At 35.3% G+C, this 25,306-nt stretch overlaps 1 protein-coding gene across 2 annotated transcripts in view; it reads right to left on the bottom strand.

Moving 5' to 3' along the window:
* Ctnna3 (catenin alpha 3) overlaps positions 1-25,306 on the bottom strand; it is a 1,374,363-nt gene that overhangs the window by 83,700 nt on the left and 1,265,357 nt on the right. For both annotated transcript variants that reach the window (XM_070021006.1, XM_070021007.1), the window contains one exon: positions 23,868-24,049. In XM_070021006.1, the coding sequence (XP_069877107.1) occupies positions 23,868-24,049 (182 nt within the window). The remainder of the gene's footprint in view (positions 1-23,867; positions 24,050-25,306) is intronic.

The raw sequence follows: 25,306 nt of genomic DNA, 5'->3' as shown, positions 1-25,306 counted from the left end.
AGGGAAATAATTTATTTACACCAGGGAGAAGTACAGAGCTTGTGTTTTTCCCTGAACCAACAAAACTGCTCAAAAACCAAATTACTACATATTGGAAAGAAACAAGAGTTGATTTCAAGATATATTCATGTTGTATTGTAAGACTTTATTTACCTAAGCCATACACTGTGGTGGATTATTTTAATTTATACTGAAATAATTCATTTTACAGACTTTCTGTATTGCTTCACTCCATTCTCTTAAATCGCCATCCAGGGCAGACCATAAAATAAACAGCTACTAAACAAAAATATAACATCAAAATAATCTGTGCAGAAACACATCTACTTACTTGCTTTTATGTTGGTATCCCTTATGGAATTTCCCTTTAAAAGGGTTCCACCTTCTGCTATAACATGATATGTTCATTGATTCAATTTTGTGATTACTGGGTATTTTTACTCCAGAACAGGTAAAAGAATCATGGTAGACATTTGAAGTTAAACTATGTTTTCATATTGATGAAATACTGAAAATTTGGGAAGATAGCTTCTAGGATAAGATTTACTGTTAAAAAAGGAAACAAAGTAAAAAATAGTCGAGACCTGTAACTACAGTTTGTGTAAAGACTAGTGATAACCAATTGGTTTTGGAAAGGATGGTGCACCTTTGAAACATTACTATTGCTGATATTACTGCCTTTATTAAAATTTCTGTAAGAAAAATGTATAACTTCATCTTTAAATAATTTATTAAGGAAAATCAGGCTAAATGAAATTTGATATTACAATATCTTCAATTTTTAAATAGATTGTAATATCCAGTGTATAGATCTCTTTACTTCTTTTTTTTTTTAACATTTGAAGCTCTTTGGCTCTCATAGCTTCAATAATTTTCTCAGTGAGGATAATTCACAAACTTGCTCTGACTCCCACCATTCTCCTGAAATCTAGTTTTCTCTGTAATAGGAAATATAATGAGACCAATAAAATAATTTCCCTTCCTCCAATAGGAAAGCAAGTTGAATTCAAACATTTCTTTAAATTCATACATTGAAAGGTCAAGACAAGTTGTTTTCAACATTTTTGATGATCTATATTTTTCATAAATTTTAAAATTATTTGCTAGATAGCTATATATTTTCATTATATACATGAGAAAAATAATTCATTAGCTTTATAAGTAAAGCCTAAATTATATATTTTCTGCCTTTATATTCTAAAACATAAAAAATAGAATTTTATTGTCAAGGTGATGTACAGAAGGGTTAGAGTTACATAAGTAAGTTAATAAGTACATTTCTTATCAAACTTGTTACCCCTTCCTCATTTTTCTCCCACTTTCCCTCCCCCCAATCCTCTCCTAGATTATTTTTTAAAATTTCATAAAACTAATACTTCTTGTTTCCTTTGTCTTGAAGTCTGTTCCACTTAAATTTTTCTTACTGTAACTACTTGTTAGAATACACATATTTCACCTCAGAAAGTGAGAATAGCTCTGTGTTAAAGTTTTTCTTATTTAGTAAATACAGATAAAATACATATCTATTTTTTACATGATCCAACTACTCTATCAGAAAGATTTCATTCTTAGATGTTATTTGAATAATAAAATTTAAGAGAGTTCCCATCTTTCAATGAGTTCATGTTTTAGTCCCCCTGTTAGGCAAGTAGGATAGAAATATCTCCTCTATACACACCTTGTTCCAGTGGGAGAAAGGCCTGGCAGAGTCCCTATCGTACCCCCCCTCTCAATGCACTTCTTCACCTACCGTCACTCTGAGACTACTTCAATCCGTAATTCCACAATGAATAAATTACTTCTTCAGGAGTATCTTTGTGTACTTCCCTCTTCCCTTCAGTTTGACCAAGTTCAGACACTAAAGCACTTTTCTCCAATGCTCAGTGAGAGCTCAGGTTCTTCTTATTCACAAGCAGTGATTTATAGTTACTGACCCACACATTCCTTCCCCATTCAGGCAAACCCACATGACCACAATAGGACAGGGACAAAATGCTCATTCATTTGCAGACAGATGGGCACACCTAATTGACTGACCAACACTCTCCAATTATGCTGAGAGATGTTAGAGAAATATAAAGGTGAAGGAATTACTAGTTGTGATTATGAGGGTTCAGGGTAAATTAGTTTCAGCAGGATAGTGATTATTAAAGTTGTAAGTCACCAAAATATGAGTAACTCTCCTCCCCCCCATATCAATATACATGGATGCTCAAAGTTGCAGAGGAAAGATATATTCAAAGTTTCAGGAAAGGTATATAATTTTTTAAATAACAATATAAAACCTGTTCTATGTCTTCAAGCTAAAAGAAGTTTTAATCATCTCTGTCCCAAGGATATTTACAAAAGCCCAGAAATGGCCCCATCAATTTTTACAAATCTCATTTAACTCAATCTGTGGTACAGTACTACCTTGGATCTTACTAAGTTTATAGCAAAACTTCCAAATCCCATCTCATTATGTGACTTTCATTTCTGTCATTCACATGATCAAAATCCTTGGCTCTTTCCTTATATCCTACTCCATAAAATTCAAATCCTCATTCCGTGTGTGTGTGTGTGTGTGTGTGTGTGTGTGTGTGTGTGTGTGTGTGTGTGTGTGTGTGTGTGTGTGTGTGTGTGTGTGTATGAAAATAGACTTAAGTAACTTACGGAAATGGGTGGGTTTGGGAGAGATGGGAGAGAATGATGATAGGGTAACATTGACCCAGATGCATTGTACTAACAATTGAATTGAAACCTCTTTGTACAAGTAGTTAAAAATAATAATACAAATAAATGAATAAAAATACTCATCTGTTTTTAAAGGCTTTTTTAAGAAAATCTAACACTTTCTTCACATACATCTTAATTTCTTCCTTTATACAATTTTTTAGAGCCTCCGCATCAATCTGGCTTGTTCCCAAATTTATGGCCTCCATTTTTGTGGATTTTTCTCACATATATCATCTGCCTTCACAAGTCAACTCCTACATTTCATCCAAAGTGTAATGTAAACTTCATTTATTCATTCTTTCCTTGCCTGTTAACTCTCTTTTCCACTTATACTTCCTTTTTTTAAAAAAATCATAACATTTGCAGCTAGAAGGCCACCATATCACACAATTACTAGTGATTCTAAAGTGCCTATTTGTTCTTCTCTTGGGGAAAGGCTGGATCTACTTCTGCACTTAGCATAGGATAAAGACTGGCAATGCCAGTCCAACATTCTGAAATTGGACTATCGTCAATTCAAAGCCCATTTCATGTATGCATTTGTGAGCAGTTTATCTGAACTACAATCCTTTTGCAACAAAAGAGAAAATACAATAATCAATCAAACCATGTTGAGGACAAAAATAAAAGTTTTTTTAAAAAATCATGGTTGACACACAGTAGAGCTCATCAAATTTAGCTATTATTATACCACTTACTAATAATTTCGTACTTGAAGAAAATGAGAAAACAGAGCATAAATTAGAACATTAGAGAACATAAAAAGTGCATTATTTTCTATTATTTTAACCATATGGCCACTTAAATATCTATATGAAGGACAGTATGTGGGCAACAATGGGCTCATAAATATTTCATTGATACCTATGTCCCAAGTTCTGTGGGCCTGACTACAAACAGCTAAAGTACCTTCAATAGGAGAAATAATGATGAGTTAGAATTAAGGAATAGCTTGTGTGTGTGTGTGTGTGTGTGTGTGTGTGTGTGTGTGTGTGTGTGTGTGTGTGTGTGTGTGTGTGTGTGTGTGTGTGTGTGTGTGTGTGTGTTTGTTATGTTGTCAGTAAACCTTATAATGTTAGGGGAAAATCACTTAAAGCAGAATTGGAAGTCTATAAAAGAAGCAAATAACAAAGTTCTATCCATTTCAAAACAAGTGTAGATTTATCACAGTTTATATAACTTGAAATTTAGCTGACTCTAGATTCCATTCAGGCATGGCAAATTATGAGTCTAAATTTCAACTTTGTTGTCCTACCTTTTCTGCAACTCCAGGACATCATCACCCTGTTTGTTGAATGCCATTGGCAGTGTCATTTGTAGGCTGTGAGAATTTTGGGGTGTCTAGGGTTTGCAAAACATGAAATGTGTCTGTTTTTCAGTGCAATCTCACTATGTGGAGTTGTAAATTCTCTTCTAACACCCTAGCTATAAGGTTACAATGACTTCAAAGTCACTGAGATAGCAGAATCAGATCCAATCAGATTAAAAGTACATAGACACTAAGACATTAACTCCTTCAAGATAGTGGCACAGACGGAGCTGGGAAAATATCAGATCTGTCCAACCTTACTGTCTCTGAGGTGCCATGCTCTTACCTTTCCACTTCAGCTCATTTCCTATCTTTCCTAGTCTCCATTATGACTGTGATTTCAACAGAATCTTTCTACTAGCTCCAGTTCTGCAAATCCACTGCCACCTTACAATTTTAGGTAATTTTTTTTTGCCCTGAACATGTAAAAGGAAAATTTGTTCAATTACTTCCTATGGTATTATGTTTCAAAATGGGTGAAAAATTATGTTTGCAATGAATACCTTTTAATGATTTCCAATGTTTCTCTACCAAATCTACCAGTCTACTTTGGACTCTAAGTCATGTCATATTCTACCGAAGGCATCACTCAATCAACAGAACCTATTAGGCATTATGTAATCAATTTACTGACTTACTTACGAAAATAATAATAGATATCTTTTTCTTGTCTTCCCCCTCCCCCATTTTTTGACAGTCAGAAGCTTGAATTCATGGCCTGGGCTCTGTCTCTGAGCTTTTTCCCTTAAGGACAGCACTCTACCACTCTGAGCCACAGCACCACTTCCCCTTTTCTGAGACATAAGCGTCTCACAGACTTTTCTGCCCAGGCTGGCTTCAAACTGCTATCCTCAGAGCTCAGATTCCTGAATAGCTAGGATAACAGATGTGGCACCCAGCTTTTGTCTTATTAATAAAGCTTAAGTATATTCACTTGCTTATAATTTTAAAAAATTCCACTGAGATTATTCTCTTTACATATCAGAAATACTACTGGCACTCTACAACTTGAGCTTCTCTCTACTTCTGGATTTTGTGGATTAATTGGAGATAAGAATTCCTCTAAATTGTCTGCCTAAGCTGACTTTAAACCACAATTCATGTATATAATATAAATATATTTATACATAAATATATATAGTGTGTACAGGTACTACTATAAATACTTGTATAAACTCTATGTTTAAGACAATAAATAAAACTAATATCATTTAGCTTATAAATGTTGTTGTCTGCACTTTTTCATTCCGTTTTTTTACAGTTTTTCCTATCCCTCTTATTCCATTTTTTTCTTCAACCTAAAACACAATCAGAATTCTGAATTCTAAAGTCTGTCTTAATCATTTGCTTCTTTTATATTAATGCTTTGAACACCATTATAAATCAAATTTTTTATTGTTCATAATTACTTTGTGTGTATGTTTGTGTATATGTGTGTGTGTTTGTGTATATGTGTGTGTGTGTGCACGCGTGCGCACATGCCCACATATGCGCATGCAGGTACACTGCTGGTTTGAGCCTGGTAATGGTCATTGTCACCTAGGTTTTTGCTCAAGTCTGATACACCACACTTGAGCCATGGGCCCATGTCTGGAATTTTTGCGTGTTTAATTGGAGAAAAGAGTTTCAAATACTTTTTTCTTAAATAATTACTTTATGTTATTATAAAGGTGATTTACGGAAGGATTACAATTACATGAGTCAGGTAATGAGTATAATTCCTTTCATAGAGTGTCTTCTATTCCCTCACTCTCTTCCAGACCCTCCCTCCCAGCTCGACCCACAAGTTGTGTAGTTCACTTTCTTACATGACCTGTAAGCTCCACTGCTGCATTTATTCATCCTTTTCCCCATTAGTTCTGGATCCTCCCCCCATCCTCCCAAAGATATACACTTGAATACACCATTACATAACAAAAGAAGACAGAATCATCAAAAAATTAACATTAAAATAGAGAGCTCTTTTTCCCATAATTTGGAAACATATGTTCACATATATATGTTTATATATATATGCATGTATATATATATATATATATATATATATATATATATATATATATATATGAAGAGGCACTTAAACATTGTGCCTTTGTATCCCCTTCTGGACTCACTCTGTGTGAGTATCTGTAATCCTGTATAATTTCACCTCCCAGTGTCTTTTAGATCTTATTTCTGCATATCAGAGAGAACATGTGTTGCTTATCTCTCTGAGCTTGGATTACTTCATTTAATATAACTGGTTTTAGTTCTATCCATTTCCATGCAAACGACATTGCTTTCTTCTTTCCTATGGCTGTGTATAGGTACCACATTTTTTTAAATCCACTCATCTATTTTTGGGCATCTGGGTTATTTTCATATCTTGGTTATTGTGAATAATGTGGCAATGAAGGTAAGTGTGCAGGTGTCTTTATCATATCCTGGCTCATGATGTTTGGGGTACATGCCTAGGAGTGATATGTGGATCATAGGGAAGATATATGTTTAGTTCTTTAGGAACCCTCCAGACTGCTGTTCAAAGTGGTTGTACTGGTTTACATTTGCACCACCAGTACAGTCCTTTCCCCCCCCCCCCCCCGCATCCCACCAACATTTGTTGTTGTTTAAATTCAGTGTTGACTAATATAACTTGGGTGAGATGGAATCTCAGAATTGTTTTGATCTGCATTTCCTTTATGGCCAGGAAGGATAAACATTTCCTCATGTGTTTCTTTGCCATTCTTATCTCTTCTTCTGAGAACTCTCTCTTTAACTCCCATTTAGTGATTGGTTTATTAGGTTTGGGAGGGGTTAGTTTCTATATATTGGATATTAGGACTTTGTCTGATGTATTCCTGGTAAGGATCTTCTATTGGCTGTCTTTCCAGTTTATAAACTATGTTCTTATCAGTGAAGAAACTTTTTATTTTGATAGAGTCCCACTTGTCAAGACTCTCTCCTATCTATTGGACCCCTGACACTCTTTTCAAGAAGTTTCTACTTAAATCTAGATGCTCTAATATGTCTCCTGCTCTCTTGCAGTAATTTCAAAGTTTGGGGTCTGATGTTGAGGTATTTGAATTGATGTTAGTGCATGGTGAAAAACAGGTATACACTTTTACTTTTCTGCATATGGATGCCCAGTTTTCCCAACACTAAATACTGAAGAATGTATTTTTTAGCCACTGTATTATCTTTGGTTCCATTATCAAATACCAGATAACTGTAAGTGTCTGGTTTTATTTCTGGGTCTTCTAATCTGTTCCATTAATTTTTGGGTCTATTTTTGTGCCAATAACAAGCTGTATTGGTTATCATAGCTCTGTAACAGAGCTTTAGATCGGGTATTGTGATACCACCCACATGATTTTTCTTTGCCTATTTTGCTCTAGCTAGTCTTGGTCTTTTGTTACTCCATATGAATTTATATATTATTTTATCTATCATTGGGATTTTGATGTTTCTTTGGGCCTGGCTTACTTCACTTAATATAATTTTTTCCAAGCCTTTCCATTTCCTAACAAATGGGGCAATGTAATTCTTTCTGATGGAAGCATAGAATTCCATTGTGTATATATACCACATTTTCTTGATCCATTCATCTACTGAGGAGCATCTGGGTTGGCTCCATATCTGAACCATGGTAAATAATGCTGTAAGAAACATAGTTGTGCTAGGAGCTTTAGTATGGTCTTGTTTGTGCTCATTCAGGTAAATGCCCAAAAGTGGGATTGCTGGGAAAATTCATACTACTTTCCAAAGTGGTTGAACAAGCTTACACTCCCACCAACAATGCAGTAAGGTTCCCCTCTGGCCACATCCCCTCCAGCATCTGTTGTTATTAGAGTTCTTGATTCTAGCCATTCTAACTGGGGTGAGGTGGTATCTCAATGTTGTTTTGATTTGCATTTCTTTTATGGCTAGGGAGGTTGAGCATTTCTTCATGTGTCTATTGGCTATCCTTCTTTCTTCTTCAGAGAAGTTTCTCTTTAAGTCTTTAGCCCACTTATTTATTGGGCAGTTGTTTCTTTGAGGATTTGTCATTCAGAATTTATTTTTTTGAGTTCCAGGTATATTTTAGATATGAGACCCTTGTCCATTGTATGGCTAGGGAAGATTTCTCCCAATCCATGGGCTTTCTATTGATAGTGCTATCTATGGCCTTTGCCATGAAGAAGCAACTTAATGCAATCCAATTTGTCCAAACATTCTTTGGTTTGTTGTGTTTCTGGGTCTCTATTAAGAAAATTTCAGCCTAGCCAAGGAGACCTAGGGTTTCTCCTACTCTGTCTTGTAAGGTTTTCAGTGTGTCTTCTTTGACTCCAAGGTCTTTGATCCATCTGGAGTTTATTCTGGTGCAGGGTAATATCTAAGGATCTAGCTTTATTTTTCTACAAGTGATTAATTAACCAATTTTGCCAGCATCATTTACTGAAGAGGCTGTCTTTCTTCCACTTTATTTTTTTAGCTCCCTTGTCAAAGATTGTTTGGCTATAGGTCTGTGGGTTTATTTCTGGGTTTTTAATTCTATCCCATTGGTCCTAAGGGCTCTTGTTGTGCCAATACCAAGCTGTTTTGCTTACTATGGCTTTGTAGTAGAATTTGAAATTTGGTAGTGATATTCATCCAGCGCTGTTCTTTCTGTTAAGGATTGTTTTTGCTATTCAGGGTCTTTTATTGTTCTATATTTCTGGATTGCCTCTTCTATTTCCTTGAAGAATGAGGTTGGAATATTGATAGGTATCTCATGGAATTTGTGACAGCCTTGGGAAGTATTGCCATTTTCACAATGTTGATCCTTCCACTTTTAAAGTTCTGTTTTGATTTCCTTTTTCAGATTTTTAAAGTTTTCATCATAGAGGTCCTTCACTTCTTTGGTTAATTTAATTCCTAGGTATTCTATTTTTTGTGGGGTCATTACGAATGGAGTTGTTTTCCTGATTTCAGCTGTTCTCTTCTTGTTGTTGGCACACAGAAAAGCCATTGATTTTTGAGGGTTAATTTTATACCCTGCTACTTTGCCAAATTTCACATTAGCTCCAGAAATTTGGGAGTGGAGTCTGTGGGATTCTTTAAATACAAGATCATGTCATCTGCAAAGAGGGCAAAGAGATTTCACCTCATTTTTCCCTATTTGGATCCCGTTTGTGTTTGCATCTTTTCTTATTACTGTAGCTAGGCATTCTAATACTAGATTGAAGAGAAGTGGAGAGAGTAGACATCCTTGTTGCATCTTGTCAAATGCTTTTTCTGCATCTATAGAGATAACCATGTGGTTCTTGTCGTTGCTCTTGTTGATGTGATGAATTATATTAATTGATTTGTATATATTGAACCAGCTTTGCATCCCTGAAATGAATCCTGGTTGATCGTGATGCATGATGTTTTTGGATGGATTGTTAAAGTCAACTGGCCAAAATTTTGTTGAGAAGTTTTGGATCAATATTCATCAAAGAAATGGGTCTATAGTACTCTTTCTTTGATGAGTCCCTGCCTGGTTTTGGGATGAGGTTTATGATGGCTTCATAGAAAGGTTTCAGTAGTAAACTTTCTCTTTCAATTTCATTGAAGGGTTGAAGGAGTATTGGTGTGAGTTCTGCTTTGAAGGCCTTGTAGAATTCCGCTGTAAATCCATCCAGTCCTGGGCTTTTCTTAGATGGGAGGCTTTTATTGCTGTTTCTATTTCAATGCTTAATATGAGCCTGTTAGGTTGGTTTGACTCATCTTGGTTTAGTTTTTGCATGTTGATATTTGCTAGGAAATCATCCATTTCTTCCAGGTTCTCAAACTTATTAGCATAAAGGTTTGAGATATATTCCCTTATAATGTTCTGGATCTTGGTTGTTTCTATGGTGATGTTTCCATTCTCATCTCTGAGTTTATTTGGATGTGTTCTCTTCTTTTCCTGATAAGATTTGCTAAGGGTCTTTGTTTTTTTTGTTTTTGTTTTTTTGTTGTTGTGGGGCTTGGTTATTGTCCATGTGTTCTTCATCTCAAAGCGAGTGCTCTACCACTTGAGCCACAGCACCACTTCCGATTTTCTAGTGGTTAATTGGAGATAAGAGTCTCATGGACTTTTCTTCCCCAGCTGGCTTTGAACCGTGATCCTCAGATCTCAGCCTCCTCAGTAGGTAGGGTTACAGTCATGAACCAGCACACAGCAGGGTCTTTTGTTTTGTTGATTCTTTTTTCAGTTTTTTTATTCTAATTGGTTTAATTCTGATTTAATTTTAATTATTTCTTTCTGTCTATTGGATTGGGGTTTAATTTGCTATTCTTTTTCAAGGAGGTTCAGATGTCTCATTAAATTATTGGTTTCAGATCTCTCCAGTTTGTTGATGTAAGCACTCAGAGCTATAAACTTGCCTCTGAGTACTGCCTTTGCTGCATCCCCGAGGAGCTGGTAATTTGTGTGTTCATTTTACTTGAATATCCTGAACATCTGACTTTCCTTTCTAATCACTTCCATGACCCACTGGTGATTCAACAGTATGTTGTTCAGACTCCATGGGTTACATGACTTTCTTTGGTGGCTTTTGGTGTTGAGTTCTAATTTTATTCCTTTGTAGTCTGAGAGAATGCATGGCATACCTTCAATGTTTCTGAATTTGGACAAATTTGCTTTGTGACCTAAAATGTGGTTTATTTTGGAAAATATTCCATGTGCTGCTGAGAAAAACATGTATTCTGATTCTGCTTGGTGAAATATTCGGTAGATGTGTGTTAAATCTAGTTAAATCTGCGCAGTTGTTTAGATCTGCCATTTCTCTGTTGAGTTTTTCCCAGGTCGATCTATCTAGTGGGGATAATGCTATGTTAAAGTCCCCAACAATTAATGTCTTTGGATCCATGTGAGCTTTGAGGGAAAATAGTGTTTCTTGGATGAATTTGGGTGCTCCGTTGTTTTATGAATAGATATTTAGAATTGTAATATATTCCTGAAGGAGAGAACTCTTAATTAGTATGCAGTGACCTTCTTTATCTCTTCTCACTAATTTTAATTTGAAGTCTATTTATCTGATATTAGGATTGCAACTCCCGCCTGTTTATTGGGGCCGTTTGCCTGGTAGATTTTATTCCAGCCTTTCATTATCAGAATAGATTTGTTTTTATAGGCATGGTGTGACTCTTGAAGGCAAAGGTTAGAAGGATCTTGCTTTTTAATCCAACTAGACAATCTATGTAGCTTAATTGGAGAGTTAAGTCCGTTAATGTTGAGAGTTTGGACTGAGAGGTGTTTGGTAGTTCCTGCCATGTTATCCACCTTCTTAGGTGCTGCGAAGGCTAGTTTCTTCCTATGGTTCTTGAATTCTCAGTTTGGGTGTGGTTTTTTTACCTTTATTGTGGTCTTATTGTTTTTTGTGTGTAGAACATCTTTATCTTTTGTAGGGCTGGTTTGGTGGAGATATAGTGTTTCAGTTTTTCTTTGCTATGGAAGCTTTTTATTTGACCTTCGGTTATGAAGGAAAGTTTAGCTGGGTACAGTATTCTTGGTTAATAGTTGTTTGTTTTTAGGACATTGCATATATCATACCAGGCTCTTCTTGCTTTAATTGTCTCTGCTGAGAAATCTGAGATTATTCTAATTGGTTTTCCTTGACAGATTTAAGGATCCTTTCCTTGGTCTGAAATGATCCTGTGTGGATTATAATGTGACGGTGGGATGTCCTGTTCTAGTCTGGTCTATTTGAGGTTCTAAAAGCTTTTTGTATCTGAATAGGCCTATGTTTTTGCATGTTTGGAAGTTCTCTGCTATGATCCTGTTAAATAAATTTCCTGGACCATTAACTTCTGTGTCTAGTGCTCCTCTACATCCATTATCCTCAGATTGGTCCTTCTGATGGTGTCTTCCAAATGTTGAATAGATCTATCATATTTCTTGGATTTGTCTTGGACAGTTGTATGTTCTTTCTCTATAATATCTAGACTGTCTTCAATCCCTGAGATTCGATCTTCTGCATGGTCTAACCTACTGTCAAGACTTTCTATTTTGTTTTTTATTTCCTTTCCTTATAATTGGTCGGCTTTGATGGCCTCATATTCGTTGTTGGAGCTTTGTTTTAGATTTTGTATGAACTTCTTTACTTCCTTAATTTGGTGTTCAGAGTTATTCTCAAATCACTTAGTTGATTGGTTACTGTTTCCTTGGACTCCCATTCCTTCTGTCGGGCTCCATTCAGCATTCCCTTTGTGGTCTCCCTGGATTCCTTCAGCTGTCTGTTTATGGATTCCGTGAATGCCTGTATTGATCTTTGTCTATTCTCATCCCGCTCTCCCAATTCCTGTATTACACATTCATTAGCTTCCTCATGCTTACTCACTTCCTGTAATTCTCTTTGTTCTCAGCTGCTCACACAATTCCTGTGTTTCTCTTTGTTCTCAGCCTGCTCACACGATTCCTGAATTTCTCTTTGACTGCTCTCAGTCTGCTCATGCAATTCCTGTGTTTCTCTTTCACTGTTCTCAGCAGGCTCATGCAATTCCTTTATTAATCTTTAGTACATTCCTAATGCTCACACAATTCCTATAGTAATTTTTGGTTAGCCTCAACATGCTCATGAAGTTCCTGTATTAATCTTTGGTTTGCCCCATCTTGCGCCCTATCACACTCGCACTGAGTCCTTTGCAGGTTTTCAATCTTTTCATTCACCATGTTTCCCAGTAGTGTTTGTAGAACTTTGGGGGAACTCTCTTTTGGATTATTCATTACCTGTTCTGTCACCTGATTATCCTAAGTGGGAGCTGAGATACCCAGACTTGTCATTTTTCTTGTGTTTCCCCGAGTTGTTCTGCCCATTTGGTATGAAAGTAACACCAATTTTGTGCTAGAACACTATTTTAAGGCAAGCATCAACCACAGTCCTGTAGTTGCACAGTCAAAATGGCTGCAGTTACAATCTAGTTAAACAGATTCAATCTATTCAACATCAAACAACTATGGATTAATGGGCTAAGAACATCCAAGAGTGATTCAGCAATCCAGAAATTATTAGGTTTAGGGAGAAATGTGGAGAAAAGTAGGATTAGAGGGATGTAGAGAGGGAAAAGAAGAGTGAATTTAACAAAGTCCTAATCTCAGAGAGGGAAATGATAGGACAGAATGATAGGAGACAGATTTAAAAAAAAATAGGAAAAGAAAAAATTGAAAAACAAAAATTTAAATTAAAAAAATGAAACACTTAAAATTAAGTAACTATAAAGAAATTATATTGAGAGAAGAAAAGGATAGGATGAGAAAGGATAGGATAGGGAACGATAGAAAGGATAAATGAAAAAATTAAAATTCTTAAAATTGGAATACATAAAAGTTATATAGTTATAAAGACATAATACGACTATTAAAGAAGTTAAGCCTAAGAGGTTGTGAATTGAGTAATAAGTTTCTGGATTAAGTATGTAGACAATGAGGGATAAGGTCTAATAATCAAGAATGGGTATATATTTGGGGATGAGCAGAAGAGCAATTAAGTCATGCAAAAAAGAAAGAGAAAAGAAAAACAAACACAAAAACAAACAAAAAAAAGGACCCAAAGGTCAAAGGTATTTTTAAAAAGCACACACACACACACATACACTCCTAAAATAAAAATTATGAAAGAAAATTGAAAAAATAGAAAAGAATTAAAAATAATAATGAAATTGGTAGAAAAAAAAAGAGTTCTATAGTAATTTTTTGGGGGGGAATGATCTTGTTTCTCCCCTGTGTCCATAACCAGTCTCTTGGTTGAATCTCTGGTCGGCTTGTGGTATTTGTTTTTCCTGTGGGTTGATTGGTTTCTTAAGGTGGTTGGTTTGAGCAGGCAGACAGCTCTGCCTTACCCAGGTCTTTGTGATTCTCCTCCCAGGGAGAGAGAGAGAGCTCAGCATTGGGTATCACAAATGAGGGAGATGGCTGTTTCCTCTAGTTTGGAGATGCTGTGATGAGACTAGGTTCCAGGTAGGGTTGAGGCCTTTCAGCAAACAGTAGTTTTTCCCTGAGGGGCTAGCTCCTGAAACACTCACAGAGTCCAGCCTGCAGCCATTCTCAGGATTTATGTTTACTGAGTTTCAATTGTTTGTCTAGGCTGCAGTGGGGAGGGGCAGCGTCTGGCTCTGTTTACCCAGTGAAGAAAGTCACTCCTGTGGGGGAGGAGATTTCGCTGCCTGAGTTGGGTGACTTTCCCCTGGGTGTAGCTGAGTCTGGCATGTCATGTCAGGTTCCTGTTCCTGATAATGTCTTCAATTGTTTTCTTCCAAGGCCTGGGTTGGAGCTAGCTTCTCGGCCTGGCCTTTGTCAGTATCACAGATGGAGATCTTCTCTGGTGGTGGGGGAGGAGCTGCCTTCCCACTGCTGCTCCTCCAGAAGGAGTGAGGATGTCAGGGTTCTACTCATGCCAGACTCTTAGTTCCTGGTCTGCGATCAGCAGGGTAAAGATTTCTGCTCCTTGTCAGTTCTTGCTAGTAGTGAGTAGAATCTGCTCTCATGCCACGTCTTTGTCCGGGACTTTTTCTGTTGATATGGAGGCCTCACAGACGCAGCTACTGCCAAGTGCTCAGATCTGTCTCATTGACCAAGTTCCCTCGATATTCCCTCTCTGGCCAAACTCTCTGTACAAGGATGGCTCACTTGGTGTGATTCTCTAGTCTAGGATTCACTGGAACACTAAAGCTGGTTTCTATGTGAGAGCTTGTTTAGCCTCCAGCTTCTCCTCCACCATCTTCCTCCGGTCCCTCATCACTTCTTTCCTTTGTCAGCCTCATCAGTGGTCTGTCAATTTTCTTTATTTTCTTTCCAAAGAACTAGCTTTTTGTTTTTATCGATTTTATGTATAGTTTTTTTTTAAGCCCCTATTTCTTTAGTTTCTGCCTCAGTCTTTGCATACTCTCTAATAGTAGTTTCTGTTTGGTTTGTTCTTGCTTTTCTAGCAGTTTCATTGCATCATGAGCTTATTTACTTGAGCTCTTTCTGTTTTATGTGTGAGCTTAGTGCAATAAACTTTCCTCTCAGCACTGCTTTTGCTGTGTCCCAGAGGTTCTGTTGTTATGTGTTTTCATTTTCATTGAATTGTAAGATCTTTCTAATTTCCTCCTTTATTTCTTCAGTGACCCATATGTTATTCAGTAGTTGCTATTCAGTCCATGTGTTCGAGTGTTTTCTGCAATATATTTTGTCATTGAGAACTAGTTTAAATCCACTGTGGTCAGATAGGATGCAAGGAGTTATCTCAAACCTCTTGTTCTTATGTTCTTAGGGTTTTGTTGTTGTTCCATGATAAAAATCAATTTTGGATAATATTCTATTAGCTGCTGAGAAGAATGTGAATTGAGTCATTGTTAGGTAGAATACTCTAGATATATGTTAAGTCTATTTATATTATATTGCTTGTAATTCAGAGCCTTCTTTGCTTATTTTTTGTTTGGATGACCTATATTTGCTATTGTGCTAGGGTCTAACATGTTGTGTAAGTCCAAAAGTGTTTGCTTAAAATGTTAAGTGCTCCGTCATTTGTTGCACATTATTTTGACAGCAGTGATTTCCTCTTCATGGTTCACTCCCTTTAGTAATATGTAATAACCTTCCTTGTATCTTTGTACTGATTTTAATGAAAAGTCTGTTTTGTCCCATAGCAATATGGTTACTCCTGCCTTTTTGCAAAATGTCTGAAAGATCTTTTTCCATCCTTCCACTTGGAATTTGTTTTTATCTTTGACTGTTAGATGGGTTTCGTGGAGACAACAAATGGATAGAAATTGCTCTTTGAGCCAATCTGCTGTTCTTTTGATTGGGGAATTGAGTCCCTTTATGTTTAAGGTTACTATGGAGAGATATGCCATTTTCTTTATTTCCTGTAATTTGCCTCTTTCCTCTTCCTGTGCGTACCAAACTAGTCTTGCAGTGTTATTTTGTCTAATGTGTTTCTATGATTTTGATTGTTTTCTTCATATTGTATGCTTCCCTTTGGTATTCTTTGCAATACTGGTTAAGTATGCATTCATAAATTCCTTTAATTTTTATTTGTCATCAAATATTTTAGTTTTGCCATCAATTGTGAATGATAGTTTCACTAGGTATGCCAGTTTGGGGTGGCAGTTGTTTATTTTCAAGGCTTGAATTAAACTATTCCTAGGTCTACTTGTCTTAAGAGTTTTTGTGGAGAGATCTGCAGTGATTCTAATCCTCTTTCCATTATAATACAACTCCTTCTTTGATTTGCTGTGTTTAAATTTAAATCTTTGATTTTTAGTCTAGAGATGTCTTACAATGTGTCTAGAAGTATCTCTTCTTGGATCCTGTCTACTAGAAGTTCTGTATACCTAAATACCAGTTCTGTATACCTGTCAGCTAGAGATTTTCTCTCTTGAGACTGGGGTTATTTTGTTGAGTAGGTTTTCAATGTCCTTAGTTTTGAAGACTTCTCTTTCATTTATCCCAACTATACATAAATTTGGTCTTAAGACTGAATCGGCCAATCCTTAGATGTCCATAGGTTTGTTTTGAATGTTTATTCCATGCCTTTGAATTTTTGTTACAATTTGTTTTATCCTCAACTTTTGATACCCTATTTTCCATTTCATTTATTCTACTGCTTTATGCTTTCAACTGCAGTTTGCAATAGGGAAACTGAACCTTTCACACTTCCAAGCTCTTTGTGGAAATCAGTTCTCAGGGTGTTAATTTTGTCTTTTAATGAGATGTGCAATATTTCTATATTTCTCTCCATATTTTTTTTAGAAAACTTCTTTATCCTTTGTCATTCCCTCCTTGTATTTTCCTATTTGTTTTTGGATCTCCCCTTTTATTTAGTTGACCAATTTTTCTCATCATTACTTAATGGTCCTTTGGTCCTCCATATTTCTCTCCATATTTTTTTAAGAAAACTTCTTTATCCTTTGTCATTCCCTCCTTGCATTTTCCTATTTGTTTTTGGATCTCCCCTTTTATTTAGTTGACCAATTTTTCTCATCCTTACTTAATGGTCCTTTGTTCCTTCATGTCTTCTTCATTCTCACTAAGTCCCTTCTCTGGATTGTTGTTGGCTTTTGGATTTGGTTTGTTGTCTTGGATTTTTCATGAATTTTGAAATTTTTCATTATGATTTATACATGTGGGTTCAGGGATTGTTGGGGTCATTCAGATTGTGTAATGTGGTGGTGGAGTGTTATTTTCCCCAGATGGATCTCTGTCAGACTTTGCATTTGGCAACTTTCAGCTCTGGTTGGTATAAATAGCATACTGGGTCCTGGTCAGTTGTTAGGGCACTGTGGTGTGCAGGGCTTTGGTATACACACTGCATTCTGCTCTCCAGCTGTGCTCACATGGGTCACTGAGGCCACAGCTCTAGACAGGACAGTGAAAGGTTAGAGGGCAGAGGACATGCCCACAAGGTCCTCGATATCTCTCTCCTCTACCTTGTCCACTTCTGGGCTACAGGCATGGGGCACTGTGCCTGGGGCACAGAGCCTGAGAAAACTGCGATGACTGCAGAGGCAGCCCAGGACTCCTTACCCTGTTTATTTTTTGTGGGGAACTACCCTAGGTGAAGGAAGGAATCCTGTCCTTCCCCTTATCTCAGGTCATTCTCACATTCTTCCCAGCTGACTTTGAAATTTGATCCTCATATCTCAACTTCCTGAGTAACTAAATTACTGGTATGAATCACCAACACTGTTGGCTTTTTAAAAAACTGTTGCTGTTGTTGTTTTGTATGTGTGTGTTCATTTTTTAAAAATTCAGCTTCTTTTATTACCTTATCATTTAGTGAAGATACTCAGATAAATGTAAATAATAAATTAAATATCAGTAAAATTAGTTTCTTTTCAATTATTTTATTAACTAAGGTATTGTCAGGTAAACCACTAATCAGTCAATGAAATTTTTTTTCAGCCTCTTTGCATTATATTTGGGTTTTCATCTACATGAATGGGCTAATAGAATTATGTCAAAAATAGATTTCCACTAGAAACTATTTGTTCATGTGTGTTTACTATCTCAACTATATCAATATAATAGCAATGGAACTATATTAATCTTCACTTTCAGAGTAGTAGAAGGAATAAGTATGATGAAAATTCATCAGAAGCATATGTGAAAATATCACAATGAGATTCCTTAACTTTTACAACTAACAAAAGTACTCATAAAAATATCTCAAATTTCAGAATCAATCTATAGACTAACCATAAATGATTTAATCATAATTATTGAGAAGGTAGAATGGCTAGTGAAAGTTATCATTTAAGTGGTATACATGTCCATCATACAAAAGTGTACAGTAATATAGAATATTCTATAATATCGCTGAACAATTAGGATTTTATGTTTCATATTGATTGTTCTGAATGAAATTTCCTAGGTTCATGGTAAGATTTAGAGAGCATGAAATGATGTTTAGTCTCATATGGAAAACTTTATTGAACTAATTTAAATATCAGTTTTATTTTTATTTTTCAAAGTTTCCAAATACACATGTGTAATATCATCTTTATTTTTCTACCTTTACAACTCTTCCTCTTACATTTCATCTCCCAGTCATTTTCTTTATCCCTGTTAGGCTCTTCTTAATATCTGCTTTAGTGTTCTCTATGAAATTTGTATTTTAATCTAATCCTACTTGAACCTTTATATTATTTGACTTACTTGGAATTTTTAAGTTTTATTTTCTCCTTTACCATTTTTTCCTTAATTGTTATTATATTTTCTGGTTTGGGTTCATTTCTCTTAATTTTTTTAATTATAAGATTTTAAAATATGTCTAAGTAAAGATACAGACTTAGAAATTTATATATTTCCAACTTTTAAAAGTCATTTCAGTTTGAAGTATGAATTGGTTAATTTTATGGTTTGTATTTGTTGTAGGGGTTTTACCTGAACTACTGTATTAATTTGTTCTATATCTTCTTAGAGTCACTCTGCACACAGTGGGGATCGATCACTCTTCCTGACAGATTTTAGGTCAAAGAACATTCTCTTCCTTATGTGAGTCTCCATTCCCTAGGTGGTACTTCAGGTGGTGGGGGAGGGGGAAGGTACAGGTTGCATATATAATAAATCTTTTTTTAAAAAATTCTCTGGCATGCTTAGTATTTCTAAAAACTGGAATACCTCTAGTGTCCTTGGTCCTGTATTTTCTTTTCCCTCAGACTGCATATTTTTCCAATCTCATTCCCTTTCCATATCACTCCTCCATTTTTATAATTTTTTTATTGTGAAAATACTGTACAGAGGGGTTACAATTACATGAGCAAGGTAATAAGTACATTTCTTATCAAGCATTGTTGCCTCCTCCTTTATTTTTCCCCTACCATCCCTGCCCGCCCATCTCCACGACTACACTCCTCACCCCCTCTCCTCTGCCAAAGTTGTAAAGTTCGTTTTTCAATATAGCATTTTGTACATCTCATTGTTGCAATGGGTCCACCTGTATCCCTATTTAAACAATTTGTTTTTTCCCTTCCCCTCCCCAAATTATACCAACATCAAATATAGTGAAAACCAGGGTTATACCGTGGGGGTGGGACATACAAAGCAACAAAACAATCACTTTATAAATATGTTAGAAACAATAGCAAGAAAGAAAAAAACATTTATGTCCTTGTCTTAGAGTTCATTTCGCCTAACATCATCTTATCTGACCTTTTCTGCTTGTCTCAGACATATTAGTTATTGCAAATACGTGAAACCATGGGACCTATGTTTCTTTGGGCCTGGCTTGTTTCACTTAATATGATTTTTTCCCCAAGTCTTTCCATTTCCTAACAAATGAGGCAATGTCATTCTTTCTGATGGAGGCATAGAATTCCGTTTGTGTGTGTGTGTGTGTGTGTGTGTGTGTGTGTGTGTGTGTGTGTGTGTGTGTGTGTGTTTCACATTTTCTTGATCACTCCTTTATCTATACTCAGTGCTATAAAATGCCAAGTCCCCAACCTGGATCAGTACTTTGGTACTGACTATTAAGTGTTCTTGCTCTGGCTCAAGGTTTTTTGTTCTGTAATTTATTGTAATTTCACATATGTCTTCTCTGTGGAGTATTTTTTAATCATCTCAGACCTTGCCATCTAAACCCATAAACATATGGCAATTAAGAGTAACAGCAGTAGTTCTGTTGGAAGGTGGTAAGCTTATTATATAACATAATTGGAAATATATACTGTTCCATGTATCTCAGAAAGGTTGAAAGCTGGCATCTTAAAAAAATGTGTATGTGCTCTAATCCACTCTTAATCTGTGGGATTGTTTGTAGGAGGTCACTTAAATTACTCAACTATCACTTATCCTATGGCCAACCTAAAACTAAATAAATTTACTGATGATAATAAATTATTAAAATGTTAAAATTGCAATCTAACCACAAAAACATATTCTTTATTTAATGCCATTGTGGTATAATTTTAATTCCTATACTTAAGCATATATGTTTATGTTAACTATGTCTATTTTATAAATGTATGTATTTACTTATAGGGTAATGCAAATATAAATATGGAGGAACAGAGAAAGAAAGGGAAGCAAAGACAAAGACACTAAATGGTTTCTTGGAACTACAGTGTAGACCAAATTTGAATTATTCACTGAAGTATAAAAGTTAGCTCAAATTACTTTTTCTTTTCAATTAAGTTTATGTTCAGTTACTCTGTATGAAAAAAAATGACAGACATTTGGAAGCTATAGGCTATGTTGGAAAAGTTGGCAAGAGTTTAAGAGGAAAAAAATAGAGCATGATGTCTAAAGGCTTTATTAGAACATTCTATGTATAACACATTATAAATTTAATTTCCTTATTTTCCAATAAAATTTGAAATCTCACTGCCCATAATCTTTGAAAACTAGTTTTCTTCCAAAGGAATACAATGTTGAACTGAATTCGTTCAGAAGAATAATTATAGACACAAGGGACCTTAAAAGAAAATGCTTTTAATCTTAGATACTTGGGAGTCTGAGATTTGGAGGATCCCAGTTTGAGGTTATCCTTGGCAGAAAAATAGACAATCTCCAAAATGAGACCACTGTGCTATCCTAACACTTACTAAGACCTAGTTCAACTCCATTAGTATCTTCTCTCCAAAAGAATATTTCTGGGCTGGACACAGTGACTCATGCTTGTCATCTTATCTACTTGGAGGTTGAGATCAGGGATATCACAATTCAAGTTAAGTCCTGGTAGCAAAGTTTGTAAGACACTCTCCTAAACTAATAGCTGAGTGTGGTAGTAGACATTTTTCACCCCACATATACAGGAGCCTGGCAACTACCTACTGCCCAGCCATGGATAGAAACATGAAACTAGTGGTTCATGGTCCAGGAATGGCATACCAAACATTAGGCCCCTACTTCAAAATAACTGAAAGGGGTGGAAGTGAAGTTCACATATAGCAAACCTGCCTAGTCAGCATGAAAGTCATGATCTCAAACTCCAGTATCACCAAATACAAAGAGAATTTTGATATTAAACAAAACAAAGGAGGAACAACCATAGAACAGTCATACACACACATTACAAAATTTAGTTCAGACTACTTTGTCTTCATTTTATATTTTACATTTCCTTAAGTATTCTTTATAATATTTAAGTTTCATTCTCAGGAGACTTGACTTCATATAGCAGTTTGTTGTTAAGTTTATCATTATAAGTAGTGTACTATTTTGAACAAATCTGCCATTATTTTTATAGGGAAGACCCCCATTCTAGATTATTCCCCGATTCACTGATATGTAATACAGGTACAAATAGAAGGTTATATTTATCAAAATTTCAAAAAGTTTGTAGTTTGTACATATTGACAAATTAACTGTTAGGTAAACTTATGTGTTTACCTCCATGATCTATTGCCAATAAACAGATCTAAAAGTTATCTTACATTATAACTTAAGGTCAAATATTTTTCAGATATTTATGCGTAACTGTTCATGGAGAAAATTGGTGAATTGTCTGCTCAAATCCTTTGTGCACTGTTTATCTGGAATGTTTACTTTGTATTTTTATATAATGTCTAAGTATTCTTCATATCAATGGCATTATACATTTACATATACATATACATTATACAATTTTGCCATCCTTTTAAGTTAGCATTACACACCTACATTTCTACTTGTGGGTTAGTTTTACAAGTGCTTTCATTTTAACTTGTCCATTTCTGCAAACAGTGAATCTTGATAAGTCACCCTTCCATTATTCTCTTTTTCATACACATTTATTATAAGTGCCTATTAATAATGTGATGTAATGTCCATTTACATTTAAGTATTGTTTAGGATATTCTATTAGTATATAATGTGAGTTTGCAATCCTATTTTTTAAAAATATGTTTACTTTCTTCAGACATTTGTACAAAGGAGTTGTCATTAAACCAAGCAGTTTATGAATACAGCACCTCTTGATCAGTATCACCCCATTCAACATTCTCACCCACCTCTCCCCCCACCCCTTCCTTCATTCATCCATCAGAAAATGACATGGAACCATTTGTAAGGAATGGATTATGTCAAATGAAATAAGCCATGGTTTTCCTCATTTGTGAGAACTAGAAAATGACTATAAATCTAGAATTAAGCACATGTGGAAGGACCCAAGCAGTTATAAATAAATTAAATAAAGTATAATGAAATCTATAGAGAATACAAATAATCAAAGCCTAACATAATGAGTATTCAAGGGGGGTCAAGAGGAGAAGAATACAAAAATGAACTGGAATGGATGGTGAGTGAAGATGTTGAAGAGAGGACACAGATCAAGAAGTACTGCATACATAAATTGCTGTGTTAAATGGCAATATTTCAATGCATAACCTAAAGCTTAAGAAACATGTGAGCTGGGTGCCAGTGGCTCACACCTGTAATCCAAGCTACCTAGGAGACTGACATCTGAAGATCATGGTTCAAAACCAGCCCGGGCAAGAAAGTCCATGAGACCTTTTTCTCTAATTAACCACTGTAAAACTGGAAATGGAGCTATGGCTGAAGCGGTAGATCACTCACCTTGAGCTGAAGAGCTCAGGGACAGCACTCAAGCCCCAAGTTCAGCCCCACAACAAACAACAGCAGCAAAGAACCATGTAGTCCCATTTTTAATGAGGTCTTTTTTGTTTGTTTAGCAGTCTAATGTATTTCCTTGAATTTTTTTCTCACTCAGTATCAATGAATGTGTACATTTTCTCTAATAATTATGATTTCAAAGTTTCATTTACTCCTTTGATCCATTGGGAACTTATTTTGTATATAATCTATGGCAATAAAGTCAATTTTCTAAGCATTAGGTCTGTTTCAGTGTATTCTATTTTGTAAACTTACCTAACTATACGAAGACCATTACTCTAATTGTAAGTTAGTACACCTTAGTATGTAAAGCACTATAATTTTCACTTATCTCTGGTTACTTTTATCACATGATATCATAAATGTATCACATCTCTATTATTTCTGGAATCAACATATGCAATATGATTGGTTCCTGGCTATCTTTAAATCATTATAGTTTTAAATATATCTCTTCACTATATCTCAGGAGCAAAACATCTCACAATTTCGAATGTCACTATAACTAAAACTACGTGCCTAAAGAAATGAACTGTTAGAATAACTCCACCTCTGACCATACCCTGGATGATCAAGTTCTTTGTAAAGGTAGTATGTTAATATGAAGAAAGTAGAGGTGAAGAAGCAAAATGTGGTGTCAAAATTCCTTAATAAGTTAGAAGGCACACTGCTATCTTGATTTATCAAAACCTATAGCAATACACACCTACAGTTTCTAATTATATGTTATTTATTTTTTCCCCTGTCACTTGATATTGGCATCTGCCACTCAGAGAAATTTATAGTCTGAGTAATGTGACAGATGTTCCAACCATTGTCACTATCACACATCCTGTCACACATCATTACCTGGTAAAGTCTGTCATCTCCATCATGATCATGCACATCTTCTTGGCGAGAACGATGATATCGTTGCTTGTATCATCCCAGATCTCGATCTCAGCGTCCAGCTTGCTCTTTACTTTCTTGAAATCAGCAACTTGCTCAGCAATCTTTTCCTTTTCTGCCTCAGGCAGTTGAGTCATCTTAGCCTATGGGATAATTACATTGGTAATCATTCCTCTAGGCATGAAATATTTTAGGAAGCAGTGGTGTTATAGGATTTATATAAAACTCACTTATTTACAACCAGAGATACTTCATAGCCTAAAACAAGTAACCAAAACTTTCTCAGATGATAATTTTCAAATATACAATCTATTAAATTACATTTGTTTTTCTCTAAAACTATAGGTCTACCTTCAAGATTAACTAAATAATACTACAAATTTCTAGCACATCAAAATTTTAAATGAAGTTTATTGAATCACATTTGTCAAAAATGCATATAATTTTGGTTATAGTACTACTCCTATGCTTCAAAATATAGAATTATAACAAGTTAATTTGGAATGATGCTATATACCTGTCTAAATATGTATATATTGGTAGACAGTTGATCCTTACATAAACATTGAATATACATTCAGGAAATCAGAGCAGTGTGCACTTGTAAATTATCTTTATACCAGTAAGCACACATAAGAAAATAAGGTGAATATAATATGTGTCATAAGAAAAGAATGAAGGTTTATTGAGCCAAGCCTCCCTAATTAACACACAGAGTACTGAGAGGCTTGCCATTCCCCCCTGCAAAGTAAACTTCATCTACTTTGACATATGATTCTTGAGATATGTTTTGTTCTTAACAGCATGTGAAATGCACATTCCATTTGCAACCTGAAGTGTGGGATGGGCAGAAATCCATCCTTTTCTCCCAAAGTGCCATATTCATGAACTTAGGTTCTTGAAATTGAATATTTTTTTCATCAGAGAAAAAACGCTTAAAGTAGTAGTACTTTGCAAATCTGAACACAATAAAAATTTCACAAACCTATGCATAACATTATATATTGAACAAAACAGAATTTTAGGCACATTCTAACAGTAGGCTAAGTATGAAGTATTTTGAAAAGGATAAATTAAGTGGAATTTGTTTATGGAAATATTCACATAGAATGCATACTCCCTGTAGAATCTATGTGTTTTCAGATAATGATATTTGATACCTCTACATGAGGAGAAAGACAAGAAGCTTTGCAGTGTTCTGGATACTGGTCTACATTGCTTCCTGGCCTTTTGGCTAAGATCACATGTGGATACTGGTCTAGAATATTAAAAGTATATCTCACAGAATAATTAGTATATGATAGCAAGCATTACATATAAGAAAGAAAGGAATTAAGACACAGCCAGTGGAAAAGATAAAACAATGAAACAAATGAAGTAATTCCAATTGTTTGCCATTG

This window comes from Dipodomys merriami, unplaced genomic scaffold, assembly GCF_024711535.1.
Source record: "Dipodomys merriami isolate MVZ:Mamm:240054 unplaced genomic scaffold, mDipMer1.0.p SCAF_14, whole genome shotgun sequence".
In the NCBI taxonomy this organism is placed as follows: Eukaryota; Metazoa; Chordata; class Mammalia; order Rodentia; family Heteromyidae; genus Dipodomys; species Dipodomys merriami.
This window is presented reverse-complemented; position numbering and strand designations above follow the sequence as displayed.